This window comes from Nuphar pumila, chromosome 10 (assembly GCF_984573655.1).
Source record: "Nuphar pumila chromosome 10, dmNupPumi1.hap1.1, whole genome shotgun sequence".
Taxonomy (NCBI): Eukaryota; Viridiplantae; Streptophyta; class Magnoliopsida; order Nymphaeales; family Nymphaeaceae; genus Nuphar; species Nuphar pumila.
In genome coordinates this window covers 81110638-81132801 of record NC_143258.1, presented here as the reverse complement: position 1 = coordinate 81132801, position 22164 = coordinate 81110638, and the positions used below count along the sequence as shown (strand labels likewise).

General features: G+C 36.7%; 1 protein-coding gene across 1 annotated transcript; it reads left to right on the top strand.

Moving 5' to 3' along the window:
• The first annotated feature begins 12904 nt into the window (after nucleotides 1–12904).
• LOC149827013 (3-ketoacyl-CoA synthase 4-like) lies at nucleotides 12905–15419 on the top strand. Its single transcript, XM_090019116.1, has one exon. It carries the CDS (start codon nucleotides 13539–13541, stop codon nucleotides 15057–15059), a length of 1521 nt encoding a protein of 506 aa, XP_089875242.1. The 5' UTR covers nucleotides 12905–13538; the 3' UTR covers nucleotides 15060–15419.
• The last annotated feature ends 6745 nt before the right edge of the window (nucleotides 15420–22164 follow it).

The window sequence follows — 22164 nt, the reverse complement described above, 5'->3', positions numbered from 1 at the left end:
CAAGGTAGAGTACTTAAACCTTTGTGCAGTAATGATAGACCAACATATAGGGCTATATTGGATGTACCTCATGTATATGCATCGATCCACTTTGAATCAGTGAGATCGATGGCACCATTGGTGTGAATCAAAACCCCAAATGTTATGCATGTCGTTTGACAAAAAAATTAATAATAACAAGAAATAGAATTTTATTTTAAAATCTGAATAGTTAATATGATGCATGACTTGTTATTTAAGATTTTAAGGCTTGGTGTTCGATTTAATCATTATTTTAGGTGTAGCATTTTTTATCAAATATGATTTAAGAATCTTAGTGTGTTTGGTACATTGTTATTATTTCATAATGATTAAATGATACATATAAATTGATTTTTATTGTTAGATGAAATGATTTAAAGTTAAGAAAGTAAATAGGAAATTTTTTATTCAAAAAATATGATGGCATTATATATATATATATATATATATATATATATATTCGTTAATGTCATTAAATAAATATGATCATTTGCTCATGATCTGTGTTTAGAACTGTACTCTAAGTTCATTGGTGTTTACTTGTTAAATCTATTCACTTGTTTCAAAGATGCTTGCTTACACGTACTTGCACATAAAACAAAACATTGTGTTTCTGTATATCTATGCAGTGTGTGGGTGTGCAGGGAATGGACTAGGCTTGCACGACCCAACCCTTTCCTTCACACTGACCCTAGGTCATGTTGGTTGAACCATACCAAACTTGGCCGATTTGACCCAGCTCAACAAGGGTTAGCATTGCTTGGACCTGAGCACAGCAGGCTGCAGCACCCTGCTGGGCGCTGTTGTTGCTTGCGGTGGCATGCCAAACATGGCAGATTGGGGTCTACTCAACCCCCTTGCCTGTTGTTTTTTGGGCACGCTATGACAACCATGATGATTGTCGCAACCCAAAAAAATATAAGTTGGTCGAATGGAAGCTGCAGACCTCAAGCGGGCCATCTATCTCTTTGTGAAAAGCAAAGTATTGTACCTTGCTGAGAACAACAGTTGCAGCCTGCTATGATGAGCAGGGTGGTCAGCAGCTATTGCACCTACCCAGGTTCTGCAGGCACCTGTTGTAGATCACAAAACATGTAAGATATATATATATAGGTATATATTTTAAGTATAATATATAAAAAATATATATAATATATATATCAAGAGAAGGGTGAATAAAATATATATACACAAAATATGAACTATTAAGTGTAATATATAATTATATAAAATATAATATATATAAATATATATTCCATGTATAAATTAACATGGAATGTTTTTACATGAGCCAACTTATTTTCGGCTTATCTCATTCAAAGACGAGCCAAACTCGAGATTGGGTCAGCTAAACACAAACACGAGCTGAGCCACGAGCTCATTCCACTGATAAACGAGTTGAGCCTCAACATGCCATGTTCGGTTCATTCGGATCGTTTACCAGCCCTAGTCACATTGGTTAACCTAAGGTTCTTGTTTGTCGATTGTTAGAAAATGGTAAATTGATTTTAAAATTTTAAAAAATGATAGTACCTATAATACTTGAGATTTTTTTATGAATTTTTCATGATTGTTAAATAAATAAAGATAGAATTTGGTACTAATGGTGGTTTAAAATCGTATTATGTATTTAAATTGGTATTCGATTTTAATTTAAGTTTAAATACACATTTGAAACTTATCTGGGTCTAATATGGTATTTGGACCCACTGGGGACCCAAGTGTGCGATGCCTCAAATATTGTTATTACTGTTTTAGCAAACATTTCGGATGATCAATAGCTCATTGATTAAAGTAGAGTTGACCTTGACGTTCCTCATTTTGAGAGCATCAAACTCGACTATCTATACGCCAAATTTGGTGTTGATTTGAGAGTTTTATCATTAGTCAAAATTCATGCTAAATTATTGTACGAAAATTAACGAACAATTAAATATAAAACAACTATGATAATTTATATTTTAAGGACTATCAAATCAGCTTTAAACATCAAATTTGGTTGAGTATTCATACTTGTAAGCCTCTCGGAAGGTCACCTTGTCACCAAATCTCAAATAGAATTTCATGTGGGCATGCCAAGTGACACTCCTATTTTTATTTCATTAATTAAATACTTAATTATAAAAAGTTTAATATATTTATTTAGAAAACCTATAGGGCTGGAACGATAGAGTTTGGGACGAGAAAGAAAACCCATATGGAAAGGGATTATTTTAGAAACATTAAATAAAAGGGATGAGACCCCTCCCATCATATGAATTTGACACACTCTCTCTTTCCTTTTCCTATCTCAAGTTCCTATAAGTTCAATCTCTATTAAAGGAGCTTAGAGGTATATAGTTTGTGTAATAACCATTAAATATGTAACAAAAGGAAGGAAGGTTCGGTGGTGGTGAAGCAAGCCACATATCCAACATCTAGTGATTTTCAGTAGTATTAATTTACCTGATTTTCTAAGGTAAGATTTACATGGGTTCTTGCATCATGCATGCACCAAGCATATATATACATTCTGAAATATGTTTTGGACGTATATTCATATATGAATCAACCCCAAATCATGTTGTGATTGATATCGCATGGTATAAAATTTTTATAAAGCCTTTTTAGAATTTAAAAAAAAATGCTTTTAAGAATACCTCATAAAAAGGGTTTTATTTGGTAAAAACATGTTGGATCTGATCAGGGATGGTTCTTATATGTTTTACCTCATAAAATTGGTGCCTAGACTATTATAAAACGGATATCGTAATGTTTTAGGGATTGTAAAGTTTTGAAATGGTTTTTTACAAAAAATGTTTTTGAGAAAACCTCAAATATAACTTGTTTTGAAAAAAAATCATACTAAATATATTTATTATGATTTCATATATTATTTGGGTTTCAAATTAACCCTTAAACCATGTTAGAACTGATAGTATATAGTTTGAAATTTTTGTAAGGCCTTGGAAGAACTTTACAAAAAAATATTTTTGGGAAAATCCTAATAAATCTCATTGTTATGTTAAAATCTATGTTTAATGATTATAATATTCTAATAATGATTTTAAATATTATTTAATGTTATAATTCATGTTGATATGCATGTATTGAATGATCTAAACAATATTCATGTATGATTCATGATTTCATAATGATTGAAAATAAATATTATAAATAATATTTTATAGATCATACTAATTGGGGTTTATGAGAGCCTTTTTCAAAAAAATACATTTTATATGATTCTATTTATGATATGTGTTTACTTAATTCATGATTAACCATGTTTTATTTATCATATTAGACATGATATACATGAAAATCATATTTATATAGTTTATTTTGTGAAAATTATAAAATATACATGATTTTTCATAAAAAGATACATTGTCTTAATTTTTATGGTCTTGAACACTTTTTATGAACTTTATCATACACTCAAACTACTTGAAAAAAATTCTCAAATTTTAGAAAGATAGTCTATACTCATTGAGGAAGTCTCAAGAGAAATTTTGGCTTCGTTTGAATTTCAGATGGGAAGTTACGATCTCCAAAAGTTAGAACAAGATTTCTATCTTAACAAACATTCTATATTTCAGATTTTATTTCTGTTAATTTGTACCATGGTTATGGCAAAAAAAAAATGTATATGAAGCTCAAATTCGTTATAGTTTGTGAGTTAAAAATCATGAAAGTTGACCCAAAAATTTGAAATTTCTGAAGCTTTGTTTGTCCAAGAACCTGAATAGGATGCGGTCCATAAATTTTAATTCATGGTTTTGATGAAGTTTGAACATGATCTCTATAGGCAATTGTTTTGTACATGTTCATCTATTTATAATAATTTTTATAGAATTTTCTAGATATGTAAAGATACTGAATTGATGCTTCTTCGGAGGGACTAAACTGGATAGAATAGTTTGGGAGCGAAAAAACTAGTCTCAATAAAATAATTATTTCTCTATGATTCAAACTTGGATTGAGGTAACACAACTATGCATCTACTGTTAAATTTTTAGATTTTTTCTCACTAGAACTTAATTAAGACAAAATTTATACCAACTAATAAACTTCAATCTTTGTAGTTCTGAGTTGGAACTCTTGTGCTCATGTTGTTCGGGTTTTGAAAGTAGACTAGTTGGAATATGGTTTTGTTTTAGAACTAAACTAATAAAAATATGAATGGTCAAATATTAATATATATATTTATTGATGTCATAATATACACTTATGATTATGCATGCTTAAATATATTATGTTAAACATATTTTTATGTATATTGCATGTTTAATTGATAAATAACATGTTAATGATATGCATGTGTTATGATGAATGCATGTAGTGCTATGTCATGTAGTATGTGAGTATGAAATGATGTAGGATAATAGATACACATTAGATTTTGTGCATATGGGTGCTTAAAAGAACTTACATGTTGATCTAGAGTTTTGAAAGAGGGTCATGATCTTATTATTACAATGGGCTATCCATTTGAGGTAGTTGCATTGACCCATGGCCTAATAAAGATAACTTTATTGTGTGATTCCAGGTATGCCTTACCATTGTGTGTTAAACTAGAATGACCTATGTCTAATTTGGAGATGGAAGACGATATAAACTCTCCATACCCTTAAACTATAAAAAAATTACTTCGAGTGACAATGACTCAGTTGGTCCCTAGGTTCAGAGGAGTTAGGGGCCCGAACTGTCTATTTTAATCCTAATGGTATGTTCATATCTTCTGTAAAAATTAGAATCGATCCTGTTTGACATGTAGCTAAGCCACCATGAGAGCTTTCTCTCAGACTGAGACCGATCTCGATGATTGTGACTTAGTTAGTCTCTCAAAAAATCAAATTACATAGCATAATAAACACCTGAGTGATCTAGTGTATTTCATGATACCCTATGTATACCCGATAGAGTTTGGTAAAAAGATAAACAATAAAGTAATTGTTCACTTTCCCTTTTTATGCATTCATTTATCTGTTGATAACCATATCTAATGCATGCCTAAATTAATATATGGTTAATTGTATAATATTCTAAAATTATGTATTCTTGAATTTAATTGTGTAATTATTCAGTTGAGCGTCTGGTGATAAACTTTGTGCAATGCAATTGATGTATGATTATGCAAACTTAGTGTTTTGTATCAATGCCATGCTTGTGTGAATTTTATTGAGTTTCTTTAAAGTCTTACACTTGTTTTCAAAAAAAAAAAAAAATCAGGTAATGTATGAAACCAAACGTTTGGGTCTCGGAGACATATGTTTAGACTTTTATTTAAACATTTTAATTGATTGTTTAAATTCTTAAGTTTAAGACAAAATATGTAAATGACTTATATTTTATGTGGAACCACTTAACTTTTAGATTAATTTTATATTGATGGTTGAATGTGATGTATTTCGTGATTGTAACTTGTTCAAGATGTTTAACCCAAAATTCAAAATGTTTAACCGATTTCAAATTTGTAATTTTTGTTGTATTTTTCAACTTAATTAAAAATAGGTTTTTGTCAATTAAATATATATTTTTTAAATTTTGTTCTAAGAAGCTATTAAACATTTGTGCATGTGCAGGCTGACTCTTTAGAGCTTAATTCAGTTAAGGCAATGACATTGATGAGTCATTTAAGTTACTGTTTCTTTTATGTAATGTGTTCAATTGGTTTGATAATAGTGGTTATGTATTGTATCAGATATTAGGAGGCTAAGATATGATCGCGTTTGCGCTTAGGTGGACCGTTTAGTGTTTGATATGTAGGGATGATAGTGGACCGATGAAAAATGAAGCCCTACCCTACCTCGCCTCATTTGGACCGGGATGGAGGACATGAAACTGGGATGAAGGCGAGGATGGACGTTAAAATCAAAACTTTTGTGAGAATAGAGGTGAGGATGGACTTACGCTTCCCCCACCCCACCCCATCCCATCCTAGATCCTCGTTAGTAAAAAAATTAAAATACCTTTAAGGATGGCACTGGGCTGCAGAGAAATAGGGTTGTGCCCCACCTCGCCCCGTTTGGACTAGGGATGGAGGACATGAAATGGGGATGGAAGTTAAAATCAAAACCCGTGTGAGGAGAAGGGCAGAATTTTGAGAGAGGGCGGGGGTGGAGACCTTGTCCCCCGCCTTCGCCACGGTCCACTGCCATCTCTATTAGTATGGTTGAAACTTGTTTGTTGGTAAAGTCGTTACATTATTACATATAAATATAATATATTTTTTTTTATATTTTTTGGTTAAAATTTTGGATGCCTTACAGTACCAAATATGAAATTTCAAACATGACTGATTTAGAATTGGATTACGTTGCAACATAAAAATTACTATTAGAGAGAGAGAGACATATTGAATGTGTAGAATGAGTCTAGAATTTTTTATAAGTTCAAAAGAAATTCTAGTTTCCATGAAAGATCAGGTACGTTATATGGATAGATTGTTTCTTAGATGGGTCCTACAAATTTTGTTTAGAGCAATTTAAGTTTTAAATGAAATGAAAATGAACTGCTGAAACAAAAAGTTTTAAATGGCTTTCTGGTTGCTGTTCTGCATCCAAGTATACAATCAGAGTTGCCTATCTTTTTTTTTTTTTATGATCAAGCTGAGGGATTAAGGTCCCCTCCTTTCCGGTAGAAAAGCCCTATATAACCAGACAATTATTCAACCACCCATATCAGCGGGGGGTTCGAACTTGCAATGTTCCATCACATGGTGACTTGCACAAACTGCTCTTACCTAATGCACTTTTCATGGTTTTTTTTATGACCAAATACTCTGACAGAAAACTGAGTCACTTAATGGGCTTGTCCCCCCTGCGAGGTAAACCACGGGTGAGGTCACCGACACCCAAGCCCATATCGAGCCCACCAGTTAAAGTCAACTTGCAAAATCATTTTCATTAAGTAGTTGAATGGTCTATTTCATTCATATCCTATTTATTGCTTTGGCACGAGCCCACCCAGCTTGGCAAAGACATTTTCCCAAGTTGTAAAGAAAGTAGATGATCACCTTTTGCCAGGTTCCATGGCACAGACATGCCAAGCCCATCAACCATGAAATGCAAGCAAAGTGGCCTTTACTGCCCATAGAAGAAGCTTGGTGTTGAACTTTGCAGTGAACACTGATCCCATAATAATAATAAAAATATAAGATGGGTTCCATCATACATTCAATCGTAGCGATCCAATCAATGGCTAGATGGCTAGGATTGAATGTAGGGCATATTTCCTCACCTTGAAGAGCACCCCTAATGTGTGTGTTTATGTGTATTAATTATTCTTAGGCCGGTAAACAAACTTATCGAGCCAGTTGGGAGGTGTTGATGCCAAGCTCATGCTTGTGGCAATTGAGCTAAGCTCAAGCTCATGATGAGCTCGAGCTGACTCATTTTAAAATAAACACATTGTTTCAAAAATGCAAATAATAGATTTAAAGCTCTAAGATTTATTAAGTCGAGTTTGAGCTCGCTGTGTTTTAGCGATGAAAGCAATAGGATTTGAACTATGAGTCTAAATCATGAAAGCCAAACAATTCAAATATTTTGTTCTATGCTATGCTTTGTGATATAAAATATGTTAAAAATGGGCTGGGTTTTGACCGGGTTCATGTATATAATGGGCTGGGTTTTGACCCGGTAACTAACAAGCCCGAGCCTAAAACCTTGACCCAAATACGACACATAGCGGGCCGGGTAGGCGTGGCCCATAGAGCCGCCAGGCCCGTTGCCCACCCCTACTGGGAGATATCGTTTTTGGTAATAGACAACTTTTGGTAGGCATGAATAAAAAAGGGCAACTTGTTTTCAAGGTCGCCCATTAGACAAAGTTATCATTTTTCCAACACTTTCGTATCTCCATGAAATAAAAAATAAAGGATCGTATCGAGATTTGTGTACGATAATATATGAAAATATAATTAAGAATTAAAAAATTGCATTCCTATCTATTAAGAAAATATTATGTTGGTTCAAGTAGTGTGTCACCATAAATCCACCAATACTTTTGTCTAGAGCTCAAGGAACATAGGAGCTATTTGCTAAATATATAAAGAAAGATTTATTTACGTGAAAAGCACCCAAAGATTTTATCAAAGTGGAAATGTTTCTTAATCCCACATTTTTTTATTTAGTAATTGATAGTGATTTTCTAGCATGAAATTTTGTCTTGAAGTTTAACTCAAACCTCTCAAATTGCATTTGAAATGTTAGGTGGCTGTTAGAGAGTTGATGAAAATATAATGGTAAATTCAATGCAATATAGTAAAAATTTTCAAAAGGTAAAATAGTGTGTATATTGTAATGTATTGCCATTAAAAAAAAAACCAATAGCTACCAAGTTGTCGACTACCAAAAAGTTGCGTCATCTACTGGCTTTACGATCTGGGAAAATGGGGAATACGAGTAAGGAGTATGGGTGTCAACGGGTCAGGTTTACCAAGACCAGACACGAACCAAACCCTATAGGGTCTGGGTACGGTGATAAATAATAAGACCTGGGTCCTGTTTCGAAGGTCCAATCAATACTTGGAATCGGGTGTAGTTTGTGAAATTTTATACCAGCCCGAGTTCCGATTAAGACCCACAAATTTTTAATGTAAAAATGATAAAAAAATATGGTTTTAACGGGTCTGGTTTTTTGTATAGTGAACATGATTAGACTTGGGTCTGGATCTGATATCATACCCAAAAACTGGGTCCAAGTCTGGTACCACCTGGGTCTGAACCAAACGGACACCCGTTGACACCCCTAGTCGGTGTGTGTGTGTGTGCACGCATGCCCACACAGGCAATTTCTTATTGTATTATAGTTTTTTCTATAAATCTGAAAAAAAATTTTGCCCGTGAAGGTTCATCTCATTTGGTAGGGGCGACTGGTGGGATGTCACAAGTTTAAAACCCATACATTTACGTCCTGTGCTGCGCGAGGAGGAAGCTAAGCTAGTGTACTTCACAGTAAGCAAAGAAGACCTCAGGTTTGACATTGTCATTGTGCCCGTGGAGACCTTGGCTCGAATCTCAGCAGCTACACTTTCTTTACCAACGGGGCTCCGTGTGGTTGGTATGAGCTGGTGGTGCACGTCTCCCTGTGGTGGGACGTTGCAGATTCAAATCCCCATGGTACGTACCTTGAATAATAACTGGTTTAGACTGCCTAACCCAGCTTGCCTTTCCAAAAAAAAAAAAGATTTTAAGACTTGACACATACAAAACTGTTGGCTAAGAATTTAGCAATGGGGCTTCATAAGTATTGAAGATTAGAGGCAAAGAATAAAGAAGTGACTTTGAACATCATTTTTGACCAATTCTGAATAAAGTGGTTAAAAATGAACAATTATGAATAAACTGGTAGGCGTCTGCCAAACACTAGCTTGATTATCGGAAAAAAAAAAAAAAAAGACCTCGTGTTTGGTGTTGATGAACTTGAGAAGCAACGTAGTTCATTTTTAGTTTTCTTTTTCTTTTTCAACAAGATGGCCATAAAGTAGTCATCTTGAAAAAGAAAAAAAAATTAAAAAAAGAAAAATAATAATATTTAATTTTAGAAAATTTTCAAGTAACCACCAAAGTTTTGGGTCTAATTCATGTGCACACCAAAAATTTACAGTTTTTTCCAACAAAGTTTCTACCTGAGTTAAGCAAATGGAACCAAGGCACTTACCTCTAATAGCTTCTGTTATTTATCGATTAGAATGACCATTTTATCCATACACCTTTTCCAAATTAAAGAGCTCATTATTAGGAAACTACTAGCCCTTCCCTTATATTAGCTCTCTCTCCCTCTGTCTCTCTCTCAGAGGTTGAGACGTTGGGCCAAGCTTGATATAGCAGCCTACCTATTTTTTGAAGAATACATCCTATTGTTGGATCTAGTTCACCGTATTCAAACCTCTTATCTATGGTTTGGTCATTATTTGAGCCAATCTAGTATTGAATCAATCAAAAATATGTAAACTATATCGACTTCTATGTCAGATTAGATCCAAACTCAACTTAGATCCAATCACATCTTTTTTATCAAGGAAGTTTTTTCTTGAATTTATAACCCGAAGAAACCACACTCGAAACAAAGACCTGATCGTGTTATCTCAGCCTACCATACCTAAGGTCGTCGTGCCAACAACATAAAACTCCGAAGCTAGGACCCCTGCCCCAGGGCCTATGCTTAGCATTGGCTTGGGCAAAGGGGGGTGAAGCCAATGAGAATCGAATCTTCACTACCCGTCTAGTAGTCAAGGCCCCCACCACACTACTCCAACTCCCTCCTTGGGGCTTGTCAAGCTATACTAAAATTTCTCACAATATGAATGATTGCATCACCAGATAGGGTCACATGGGCGAGGGGCCACTATGGTCTTCAACCTTTTTTTTTTTAACTCTTTGTGCACCTCCGTTAATATACACATCACATGACCGCACCTTTGTTGACCTGACCAGCATCATGAGTTGGCGTATCATATTTTTTCAAAAGAAAATTATGATAATTTTTTTATACAAGCCCACCTAAAATCATAGGCTGGCAACAATTTTTTTTTTTCTAAAATTTTTGTTATAGTCCTGAGGCTTTTTCACACTAGTCAAATAAGGACTTTTTGTTCACCTCCCTCACACAACCACAACAACAATAGAAAATGTTTTGTGGTTTTTATTACAAATACTATAACTTTTTTCAGGCAACAACTTCCATAATTAAGTAGTTTAACTAAGGCGTCTAATTTTTCAGGCAACAAAAGGGTAAAATTATAAAAAAAAAAGTAGCCATGTTTGACATATTTTAAGTATTGAATTGGTCATGTTCAACATATTTTTTCTAGTCTCAACGAAAGCACCAAATGATGCCAAAAATGGGTGTCATCTACATCATTGTCAGTGCTTTAATTTAAGATTTTTATTTTACCCTTATTCACTATAATATACATGATTGGCTTTCTTATATGCAATGAAGGTTACATTTACCCACCCTCAAACGAACAAGCAAAACAGATCAGATCAGAGTTTTGATCAGTGTTGTTAAAATTGATTCACCAGGTGAATCGATTTCTTGAAAAAAAAAAATCCAATCGAGTTGAATCGATCAACTTTTTCCCATCAAATAACAAATGTCATTAACAAAATTAACTCCCTTAAAATATATAGTAAAAGAATAAATTGAATTGACTCATTTTGAATTGTCTTTGGGCCAATTCACGATGATTTAGACAATTTTTAATAACATTGGTTTCAACCAAAGTTTAAAGTAAATATTTTCAGTTTTGGCTAGCTTATATTTAAATATGGCATCAGATCCAAGATAAATATATTTAACTAAAGTATTTAACAATATTTAACTCAAGAATAAAGTAAAAAAAGAATTTTTAGTATTTTAAAATAGAAAGTTTTTAAAAATACACACCCATAGTTTGAGCATTAATAAAAAATACACCCAAGTTTTTAGAAAATTTTTAAAAGACACCTAAAATTTTTCACAGTAAATCAAAAGCAAAACTTCCATTCATGTAACCTAGGTTATCACTAACCCAAGATGAGTGAAGAGAGTTAATTTACTAGTTAACCCTTCAAAGACTCCTTCATTCTTTTTTTTTTTCAAGTGTATTTTTTTTTAAAATATGACATTGTGGGTAAGATAGTAATTTCACATCACATTTAACAGAAAGCTTGGCCATAGTAAACTCCTGAGCCTTTTTAATTAACCACGATGTTTGTTAAGTGTATTTATAAAAATTTTCAAAACTTAAGCGCCTTTTTGATTAATGACCAAACTTTAGATGCCATTTTCAAAAATTTTCTTTAAAATATTTAGCTCATGTTAGTTATTTATAGAGGTAGCCAATGGGCCTGCCAATGGACCGGGTTGGTCCTGTCAACAGCCCGGTTCAGGTTTATGTATATATATACATATATATGTACAGGTCGAGCTGGGCTGATAACCAGCCCGCCTGGTTCGAGCTGAGCCTGCCAGCGGGCTGCCGGGGCCCATTGCCCACCTCCAGTTAGCAAGGATAAATATAGGTTAGAACCTGTTTTCATTTAGCCAATGTAAAAAAAACTAGACACTATTTAAAATTTCAGAAAAAGAAGTGACACGTGACATGTTATTCCAAGTGAAATATATGTAGTAAGAAATTACTCAAAAAATTAAGTAGATTCGCATCAAATCAACGTGCTATAGCCAGTCGTCCTATCACACCTTATGACCATTCATGTGGCTTATGCCTTAGATTCCGAGGACAATACGCAGTACTGAAACGAACAAAAGCAGCACACTAAATAAATGCAATTGGTATTTGGTACTGTCAGCAGTCACAATGTAGCTGCTCAAGCAAATAGATTCAGAAGCAGCAGCAGCAGAAGCCGCAGAGGTTTAATTTACATACACAATTGAGACCCTGTGCATCAATTTATAAAGTGGGAGAGTACCCACCTTTCCTTTTTCCATTTGCATCTTCTGATTTATGGTAGAACAGATATAGGTAATAAAATTGTCCCAATTGGAAGTCAGATTGGTGACGTCTAATTTAAATTTTAAAAACTTCAAAAGAGCTTTTCCAGCCTACATGGTGAGTGTGGAAGGCCTTGTAATATTGAAAACCATCTTTAAAGAAAAAAACCCAAACAGAAAAAAAAAGAATGAGATTCAGTATTGCCTATATAGCGCTTGCATCCTTATCAGTTTTCCTGGAAGCTTCCCTGACTTGGAGGCTAACCTCTCTGTCAAATGAAAGTGCGGTCAAGGGGCTAAATTAAATAAAAATACTAAAATATCCTTAACCATTTGGCAATATTCTGGTGTTTTAGATCTTACCCATTCCAATTAGAGGAATGATTCTGGAAAACAACTCGAAAATCTATACTATATGTGTTGCATTGTTGAGTTTCATTTTCGTGAGAGAGAGAGAGAGGGGCCTTGTGCATTTTGGGGGTTTTTCTGGTGCAGTGGGTTTCTCTCTCTCTCTCTCTCTCTCTCTCTCTCTCTCTCTCTCTATTCCGTTCCTCTCTATGCACAAAAGAGGTTGCGTATTTATTCAGCAGGTGCAGATGTCCCTTGTCAGCCTTTATATTACCTTCTGGAACCATCGCATCTTGGTGGAGGTGGTGCTGGTGCTTTGAAGCCAAAAAAGATTTACCTCCTCTCACTCTGATACTATTTCATTATTGGTGGTGGTGGTGATTTGTATATCTTAGAAACCCAATGTGATTGCCCCACCCCATCTTTCTGAATCGGTTTCCCTCAAAATCTTTATTTATTTTTCTTCTAGATACAAATATTGTTTATTTGGTGGCAATTGTGGTGGTCAAGGAGGAGATTGCCTCTTCCTGCTCCAACAGGAAACATCTCTATTGATCCCAAAACTGCGGCTGGTGGTGGTGTTGATTTATCCCAAAACCGGTTAGATCCGTTGCCAATCGAATATCTTTGGGTTCATTCTTAGGCTTCCGGTTAGATCCGTTGCCAATCGAATATCTTTTGGGTTCATTCTTAGGCTTCTTCTGATTCATTTACATAGCATTGGTGGTGGTGGTTCTGAATTAATGGGCAGCAGAAGCAATGGCAATGCTGCCGCTGCGCCGCCTCCTCCTCCGCAGCACACTCGCCGGTTGCCGGATTTCCTTCAGAGTGTGAACCTCAAGTACGTAAAATTGGGGTACCACTACCTTATCACCCACCTGGTCACCCTCTTGCTTTTGCCGCTCATGGTGGTCATCATCTTGGAGGTCGCCCAGATGAACCCAGAAGACGCCCGCCAACTGTGGCAACACCTCCAATTCAATCTGGTTAGCGTGATCGCCTGCTGCGCCTTCCTCGTCTTCGGCTCCACTCTCTACATCATGACCCGCCCCCGTCCAGTCTACCTTGTCGACTACTCCTGCTACACCCCTCCCCCTCACCTCAAGGTCTCCTTCTCCCAATTCATGGAGCACTCCCGCATCTCTGGCAACTTCGAGGACCCCGCCCTCGACTTCCAGGGCAAGATCCTCGAGCGTTCCGGTCTCGGCGAGGAGACCTACCTCCCGGAGGCCCTGCATTCGCTCCCACCCCGCCCGTGCATGGCCTCGGCTCGGGAGGAGGCCGAGCAGGTCATGTTCGGCGCTCTCGAGAAGCTCTTCGCGGACACCTCGCTCAAGCCTAAGGATATCGGCATCCTGGTGGTGAATTGCAGCCTCTTCAATCCGACGCCTTCGCTCTCCGCCATGATCGTCAACAAGTACAAGCTCAGGGGCAACATCAAGAGCTTCAATCTCGGCGGGATGGGTTGTAGTGCCGGTGTGATCGCGATCGACCTCGCCAAGGACCTCCTGCAGGTGTACCGCAACACTTATGCAGTGGTGGTGAGCATGGAGAACATCACTCAGAATTGGTACTTTGGCAACAAGAAATCCATGCTCATCCCCAATTGCCTGTTCCGTGTCGGTGGCGCAGCTGTTCTGCTCTCGAACCGCTCCTCCGATCGGAGGCGGGCTAAGTACCGGCTGGTTCATGTGGTTAGGACTCACCGGGGGTCCGATGACAATGCGTTCCGGTGCGTATACCAGGAGGAGGACGACTCGGGGAAGGTTGGTGTTTCATTGTCGAAGGATCTCATGGCGATCGCCGGAGGAGCGCTCAAGACCAACATCACCACGCTCGGCCCCCTGGTCCTCCCCTTCAGCGAGCAGCTGCTCTTCTTTGCCACGCTCGTGGCCAAGAAGCTCTTCAATGCCAAGGTGAAGCCCTACATTCCCGATTTCAAGCTCGCATTCGAGCATTTCTGTATTCATGCTGGTGGGAGGGCTGTGATAGATGAGCTGGAGAAGAACCTCCATCTGCTTCCTGTCCATGTCGAGGCGTCGAGGATGACTCTGCACCGATGGGGAAACACTTCTTCGAGCTCAATTTGGTACGAGTTATCTTACATTGAGGCCAAGGGTCGGATGCGGCGGGGGCACCGCATTTGGCAGATTGCGTTCGGAAGTGGCTTTAAATGCAACAGTGCGGTGTGGCAGGCTCTGCGAACGGTAAGGCCGTCCTCCGGTAATCCGTGGTTGGATTGCATTGATCGGTATCCCATCTGAGCCAATTGAGGTGGTTTGGTTTGTATCAGACAGGCAGATATAGGTCCTTCTTCTTCTTCCTCTTGCAGCAGGAGGATGTGATTCCATGTAGGCGGTTTGTTAGCTTAGTTGGAACTGTGAGCAATTGGCTTCATTCACCCATCCGATGTTGGGTATTATTCTCTTACCTGTTTCCATGCAGTGGTTGTTAATCAAGTTGTGTTTTAGGGCTTAGTCTATTTCTCTGAGTTCTATTATGTACCTTGGTATAAGTTGAATTCTGTTTAAGCTGCATTGCAGTGTCTCACCTTGTGACTTTGATGTATGTTCTCTCTGATCTTATTTGTGTTAAATGTGCTATTGAGACTTTGAGAGCTTTGCTAAGATAGAGCCGCTTCTTCTTCCTCACCTTTTTATTATTCAATTCAATGTTGCTATGACACACCGCTCATTAACTACTTCAAATAGGAGAAGAGTTATAATTCAATTCAACGTATACATGCACATGTTAGCTTTTCTATTGCTCTCTATGCATGATTTGGCTTGCCACATTCACTTGAGTGTTGAGCTTTAAAAAGATGGACTCGATTGGATTGTTACTTGTTAGTATGTGCATAAAGTTAAAGTCATATATGTGTTTTCCAGAGTGGTATTTATGTTCGCATTTCAGTTATTGAAATGTTAAATGGAATTGTTCAGCTTAAAAAGTTGGGAATATGCAAAAGTAATACGGCATATTCATGCACTGGTTGGACTGACAGTGACCTGAAGAGGTTGTTTTGCAGGCATAAAGTTGAAAGCAAGTGGACAATGTCAACCTAATAAATTACATCAGGTCATATTCTTTGTTTAAACAATTACTTTAGACTTTTCTAAAGAGTCCTTAAGGTTAGAATAGTAGAAAATGATTGATGATAGAAGAGTTAACTTAACTGCTTAAAATTCAATGCTTAAAAACAATAATAGTGTTTTCGAATTAGGCTATAGAAAGGGATTTTTTTTTTTCACAATCATACACATACGTCATAGATAAAGGTGATATTCTGAAAATATAACGGCGAATTCAATGCAATACTATAAAATGGATTCAAAAGGTAAAATATTGTTATATTTTAAAAGTATTGTCATTCTAAAAAAGCCTAGTAGCATTATGTTACTTTTTATTTTTATTTGCTTTATATAAATTAAATATGTTTATTTTTTGCATTTTCTCATTTTTTTATGATACACAAACACATGCGTTATAGCCTACTTTATAGCTATTTGTTCTTATCGCAGAAAATTTATTAAAATCTAATTTTCTGGCTCTTTATTTCTTTTCAAATTTTTAATATCAATATTTTTGGGAATTATAAGAAACCCTATAATACATCAAGAAATTGTCTTGCTTGTTTATTTTCGAGACTGATATTGGTGACCACACACACACACACACACACACACACACACACACACACACACACACACACAAGTTTACCAGCGCTGAACTGAACCAAGTAACCCTTGTTACTAGCTTGGCTTATTAAACATGACAAGCTTGAAAATTGGCTTGTGTTTTGGTGAACAAGAAACAATAGATCTCCTTTAAGATCAAACAATTCCTTTGAATTGAGTATGATTGTAGCCAGAGCAGCTTGGTTTTTTAGCAGCCATGTAGACATGCACATACATTGGGAATATGATTTCCCTGCCATTTCTTTTGTCATGTATCGATAAAAATACATCCTGTTGATATTAGAAGACCAATCACTTGGGCCTTCAAATTTGTTGAAATACTCATGAAGAATTTACCTGATTCTGTTGTAGCAAAAGTTTCATCATCATAGGTGATTGAGCACGGTGATCTGGTCCTGATTGGTGGTCCATAATCATGTGTTGCAGTTGTCCTCGGTGTTCCAGAAATCATAAGATGTATTTTTGTGAAAAAGTTGGCTAGGCACATCCAATGAAAAATGTTTGGTTGATGCTGCTGATGCCACTCTGGTCAATGTCTCAGAATTCTGACATTTAAGATTTGAAAGAGAGTGAGAGACTACTTTTTTTGCTAGTGTTTTCATTTCTTAGGAGTCCAGAAAGGGGTGACAGATTTTTATCAATTTGTATTTTGTGCGCTGACTATTAGACAAACCCTTTTGTGATTGCAATTTTGAGTAGATTTTTTTTTTTCATTAGCCTTACTGGTCTGTTACAAGTTCATAGTGCCATTAACATGCCCAAACTGATTTTTGTCCTACCTGGATAGGGGGTACTTAGCATAAGGTTAGAAGAGTAAACATTAATGTATATGTAGATGTTGGAAAATCAGGGACCTAATTGTTCTTTATTTTTGTTTGTTCTATTGGCCATAGACTCTTGTTTATATCTGTTTTGTTACTTTTTTCTTCGTAGATTATTAATGAAGGATAACAAGATGGTTGGTCTGATTTTTTCGCTTTAGAGATGTCAACCAACTAACAGAGTCATCCCTTCTTGGGCCAAATTCATGTAATGCATTTCTCCTTTCTTATTCTTTCCCTTTTTCTCTCCCTGTTATCATTCTTTTTCCCTTTATCGAATGTTAGAATGTTTTATAGCTATTTTTCATGGCTTAGACATTTCCTCTGTTGTGTGTGACTCAAGATGCATGAGCTAGCTGGCATGATGAATATCATGGGATGTCCCTTCTTTTCCCTTGTTCTTTCTTATTGCTACCTATTGCTGCTGTAAAATGCCATTTCAAGGATATCGTTGGACTTCCAGAAAGTTTGCACATACAAGAAATGTGATGAATTCTACAAGCATTTGGTCTATCTGGGGATTGGCAGTTGAAATGACAGCTGATGCTTTTATGGGTGCTAGTAAGGGCCCAAGTTGGAATATAGTTCATGTATAAACAAGTTAAGAAATTGTTGCAGCCTTTCTACTTGGTTAGAGTTGTGTAATGTATTGAACAGTCAAAGTGAAATCCCTCGCCGCCAACCCACCCAGCACCTCGCCCCCTTTTCCTGAAGTGATCTTTTAATAAACAAAATAAACAGAAACTAGTGATGAGAAGTCACCAGAAGGTAACAAATAAGCTGGGAGACGTGAAAATTCATAAGACTTCCTATCTCATGATGCCCATCTGAAGTTGTTCATTTTGACATCTGTTATTTGTTGTGCTCCCTTTTTTGATGATGTTTGTCTCAGGATAAGGTTTCACCTGATTAAATTTTGAGGGGAAGTGATCTAAATTCCTGTTTGCTGCTAGTTAATGCAACCTGATATTGGTCTTTGCTAAAGTTTTTTTTCCCAATATGGTGCCTTTCATTATCTTGGATGGTTTCTTCAAGAAAATGCTAGTGTCCCAAATTTGTGACCTTAAACTAAACAGAAAGTTGCTGAAAGGAAAAAGTAGTATATTTTGGATCTTGTATGTTCATCCCTTGTTGCTTAGGATCAATGTCTCGAAGAGTTTATGAAGTAGTATTTTCTGTCATTTACCTGAGTTAACTAGGCCCTTTTAATGTTCCCAAATACTCAACCCTTCCGCCACTGCTTCATTGTGCATCTAGGATGCCTATGACAATGGTTACTGTCCTTGTGTTATAGTTATGAACCCCATCATCATGTACCTAGTGAGTTGCATGATATGTATCTACTGGGTTCAACTCCCTTCTGGATGCCCTTCTATTCCCAGGATTTCATTTTTATTGCAACTTGTAGTGTTTCCGGGTATATTTTTATTTTCATGTGCATGGATAGTTCATGACGAATTTGATGCATGGGATCAGACATTAAGTTTATTCAGTATCCTAAAAATGCACTAACTATTTTCATCCTATCTCTAAAAAGATGCGTCATTAGGTGCAACTTTAGTTGAGAAATGGCTGTACATTGCACGGGAGAAATCTGTGGGGGAGCTATGCACCAACAAATCATTCAGTGTCTTCTAGTAACTGAAACAGTAGCAGTTCAAGAGGATTGAAGACGTTGGGGAAGACAACGACATCTGCCCTTGATACTCTATGACTACTACTAAAATCATCTCCATATTTAAGTTCCGAAGTTGAGGCACATCTTGACCATTTTTCAAACTGAGGTGTTGATTTAACAAATCTCGATCTACTCATGTAGATTCATGGGAATGGGAATATAATGAATGACTCATAGTCTTAGTAGTCACTCTCCTTCATCACTGTATACTTGAAGCCGAAAAGCTTTCATTGGTTCATGTGGTTCCATCTCCAAGCCAAAGTCTACTTGAGAAACTTCTGTGAAACGAGTATTTACATCTGCATATAAAAGCATAGTATCAAGACTGTTAGGATCCTATATGCATAGTTGATCAAGGATGCTATAGCTTTTTCAAGCTATAGCAGATTGAAACCAAACAAGTAGCCCATTGATCTTACCTACTAATGTAGTTGAGGACCATGAATTTTGGAGTATATGCCAATATCCCTTGTGTGAAGTACACATGAGTATTAATTTGACAACTGGTGGTAGGTACATCCATCTTCTATCCACTCCTGTTTCTTGTCACTGCGATCTTTGCTAAATGCAACTTGCAGATCTTATAAATTCACCAACTCAGTGATAGATCAAAAGATATGTTTAATGGATGAGTTTTTTTGCAAGCTAGAGCATTTCTGGGCTACAATGCTACTAATTTCTGAATGATATCATCCCATTTACAGTCTGGAAACAAGTATTTCCAAGAAGAATAACTCTGAAATTTTCTAGTAAATTAAGCTTCCATGTCTGCCGGAACTGAACCTAGACAATTTGATCTTGATCTATTTGCAGATTTCAACTCATTAATGGCCACTAGCTATGTGGATCCAAACAGATCTAAATACGTTTTATGAGTGTGTGGACCTTGCATGAGCAGTTTATTCCTGGATAACTCTCTTTGAAAAAACTACAAACACATAAAAATAGTCAAATGTCCAAAATTAGGACTGTGGAAGACAGTTTGTCTGAGCAGAATTCTATTTTCTTCTTATCTCCTATTGAATGAATCATATTCTATCACAATAAAGACAATACTATTCTCAGGATATTCCTACTAGCAGAATCTATTCTTCTCAAGTCTCTCAGTGGTCCAGCTGATACTTGATGATAAACTGGATCCAATGTGTTTCAGGCTCTCCGAAGCCTAGGAAGGAAGGGAATCAATGAATCATTCAAGATATCCTTTCTCAACTCCAATCCTCTAACAAACTTGGAAAGAGACTTTTCCCTACTTTGGAGACGTTTCCTGTTGTGGATTTAAGAACAGATCGAAGGCTGCTTGCACGATCTCAGGCGATACACAATGTCCAGAGAGAGAGAGAGAGAGAGAGAGAGAGAGAGAGAGAGTATTCTCTAAGGGTGGGCTGGATTGGCCAGCCCGACAAGCCCAACCCAAACTTATGCATGCTTAATCTTGACCCAACCTTGTCGGGTTCAGGCTGGGTTTGAGTCTTATCTGGCTAAGCCCTGGGTTGGCATTGCGTTCTTGTTTTGCAGTTGGGCCCAGGTTAGGTATTTTAGGTAGTGGGTAGGCTCAGTTCGGTCTAGGTTTAGGTCAATCGGTCAAATTGGGGTAACAGGGTAAGCCGGTTTTGTGGGGTTCTGATAGAGGTCGGGAGAAAATTAAGATCTCTCAATCTACTGCACAAAAACTATTAAATTTTAGGGATAGACTCTAAACACGTGGAAGAAGGTCTTGTTAAAATTTTAGGCCTAACTCCATTAGGTTCAAGAGATATTAGCTGAAGAATAGATAACAGTGTTTAGATTCTAGACAAGGGTTCTAACAGGGTCAGTACTTGATTTGGGTTTGGAAGGTCCGATTATAAAATTGGGTTCTCCTCAGTGGGGTGAAGGAAAAAACTCAATTTTGGTGGGTTTGGAAGGTCCAATTATAAAATCGAGTTCTCTTCAAGGAAAAATCTCAATTTTGGTGGGTTGGTTAGGGATATGTTGATGGACCTATGATTGAAATTTTAGCCTTAGATCAGGTCGGGCTGAAGAGGTATGATTCAGGCAAGTTGGGTGAGATTATGCAGTTTACAACAAACAAAATCTAGGCTTAGGACAAGGTTCAACGGTTTGTGAGAGGTCAAGGAGTGGTCTAGGCTTAAGGAGAGTACTGGTGTAACTTGGTGTGTCTAGGCTTAGTCCACAACTTGAGCAGGGGATGAGGGTCTGCAAGGCGTCGGGTTCACCAGGGTGAGTCCGAAAGAACTTAGCTACCAAATTCTTTTAGTTCACCCACACTATTGTGGTACTTGGACTTGGGCAACAACCTAAGTTCTTGAGTTTCATGACCTAGGGATGGTCTGGTTCAGCTAGAGAAAGAGAGAAGAAAGAGAGGGAGAGAGAGAGAAACACTTTTTTGAGAGAGAACAATTCATTAATTTATTTTTTCATGCTTTCAAAAGGGAAATATACAGCCTATATAGGCTCAAGACACTCCACCATAAGTTACAATGCTTCAAAATAAATAACAAACTACATCAAGATAAACCTACTTAGACTTATTCTAGACTCAAACCTATTAACAGATAACACCTCCTTGACTTAGCTAGAATTAGCCAAGCCACGATTAGGCTAAGCTTTAAACCCTTTACACGATTTTTCAAAATGCCGAAGATAGGTAAGTCGCCCCCCCTTAGGTGGGCCCCATAAGGGCCAGCTGAGTTTTGTGATTTATAGGCATCCACTATGATTTTTTGGATATGATTCTTGCCTCTGTATTTTGTTGGATATTCTTGATGATTGATAATGAGCATCGCAATGTGCAATACTACTACTACTACTATTATTATTATTAGTACTACTAGTAGTAGTTAATGAACATCATGATCCACAAGTCAGTAGTAGTCAAAACCGATCCTAACAAGGGGCTTAAATAAAACAAGCAAGCAATCACCTTTCAGCCAAAAAAATTACTACATTATATTACATGTAGTGAATTTAGGTATAAAAAAGAACGAATCCTACTTTTTTAATCTCTTAAAATCAAGATTATTTGCTATTTTACATGTAAATTTAGGTGAGAAACTATAAAAAAAGGGAATCCCATTAAGCTAGCCCTTTTCAAGTAATGAAGTAGATGTGCGAAGCATTTTTTTCTCAATATAACATTTTAAAAATAAATAAATTTAACACAACTCAG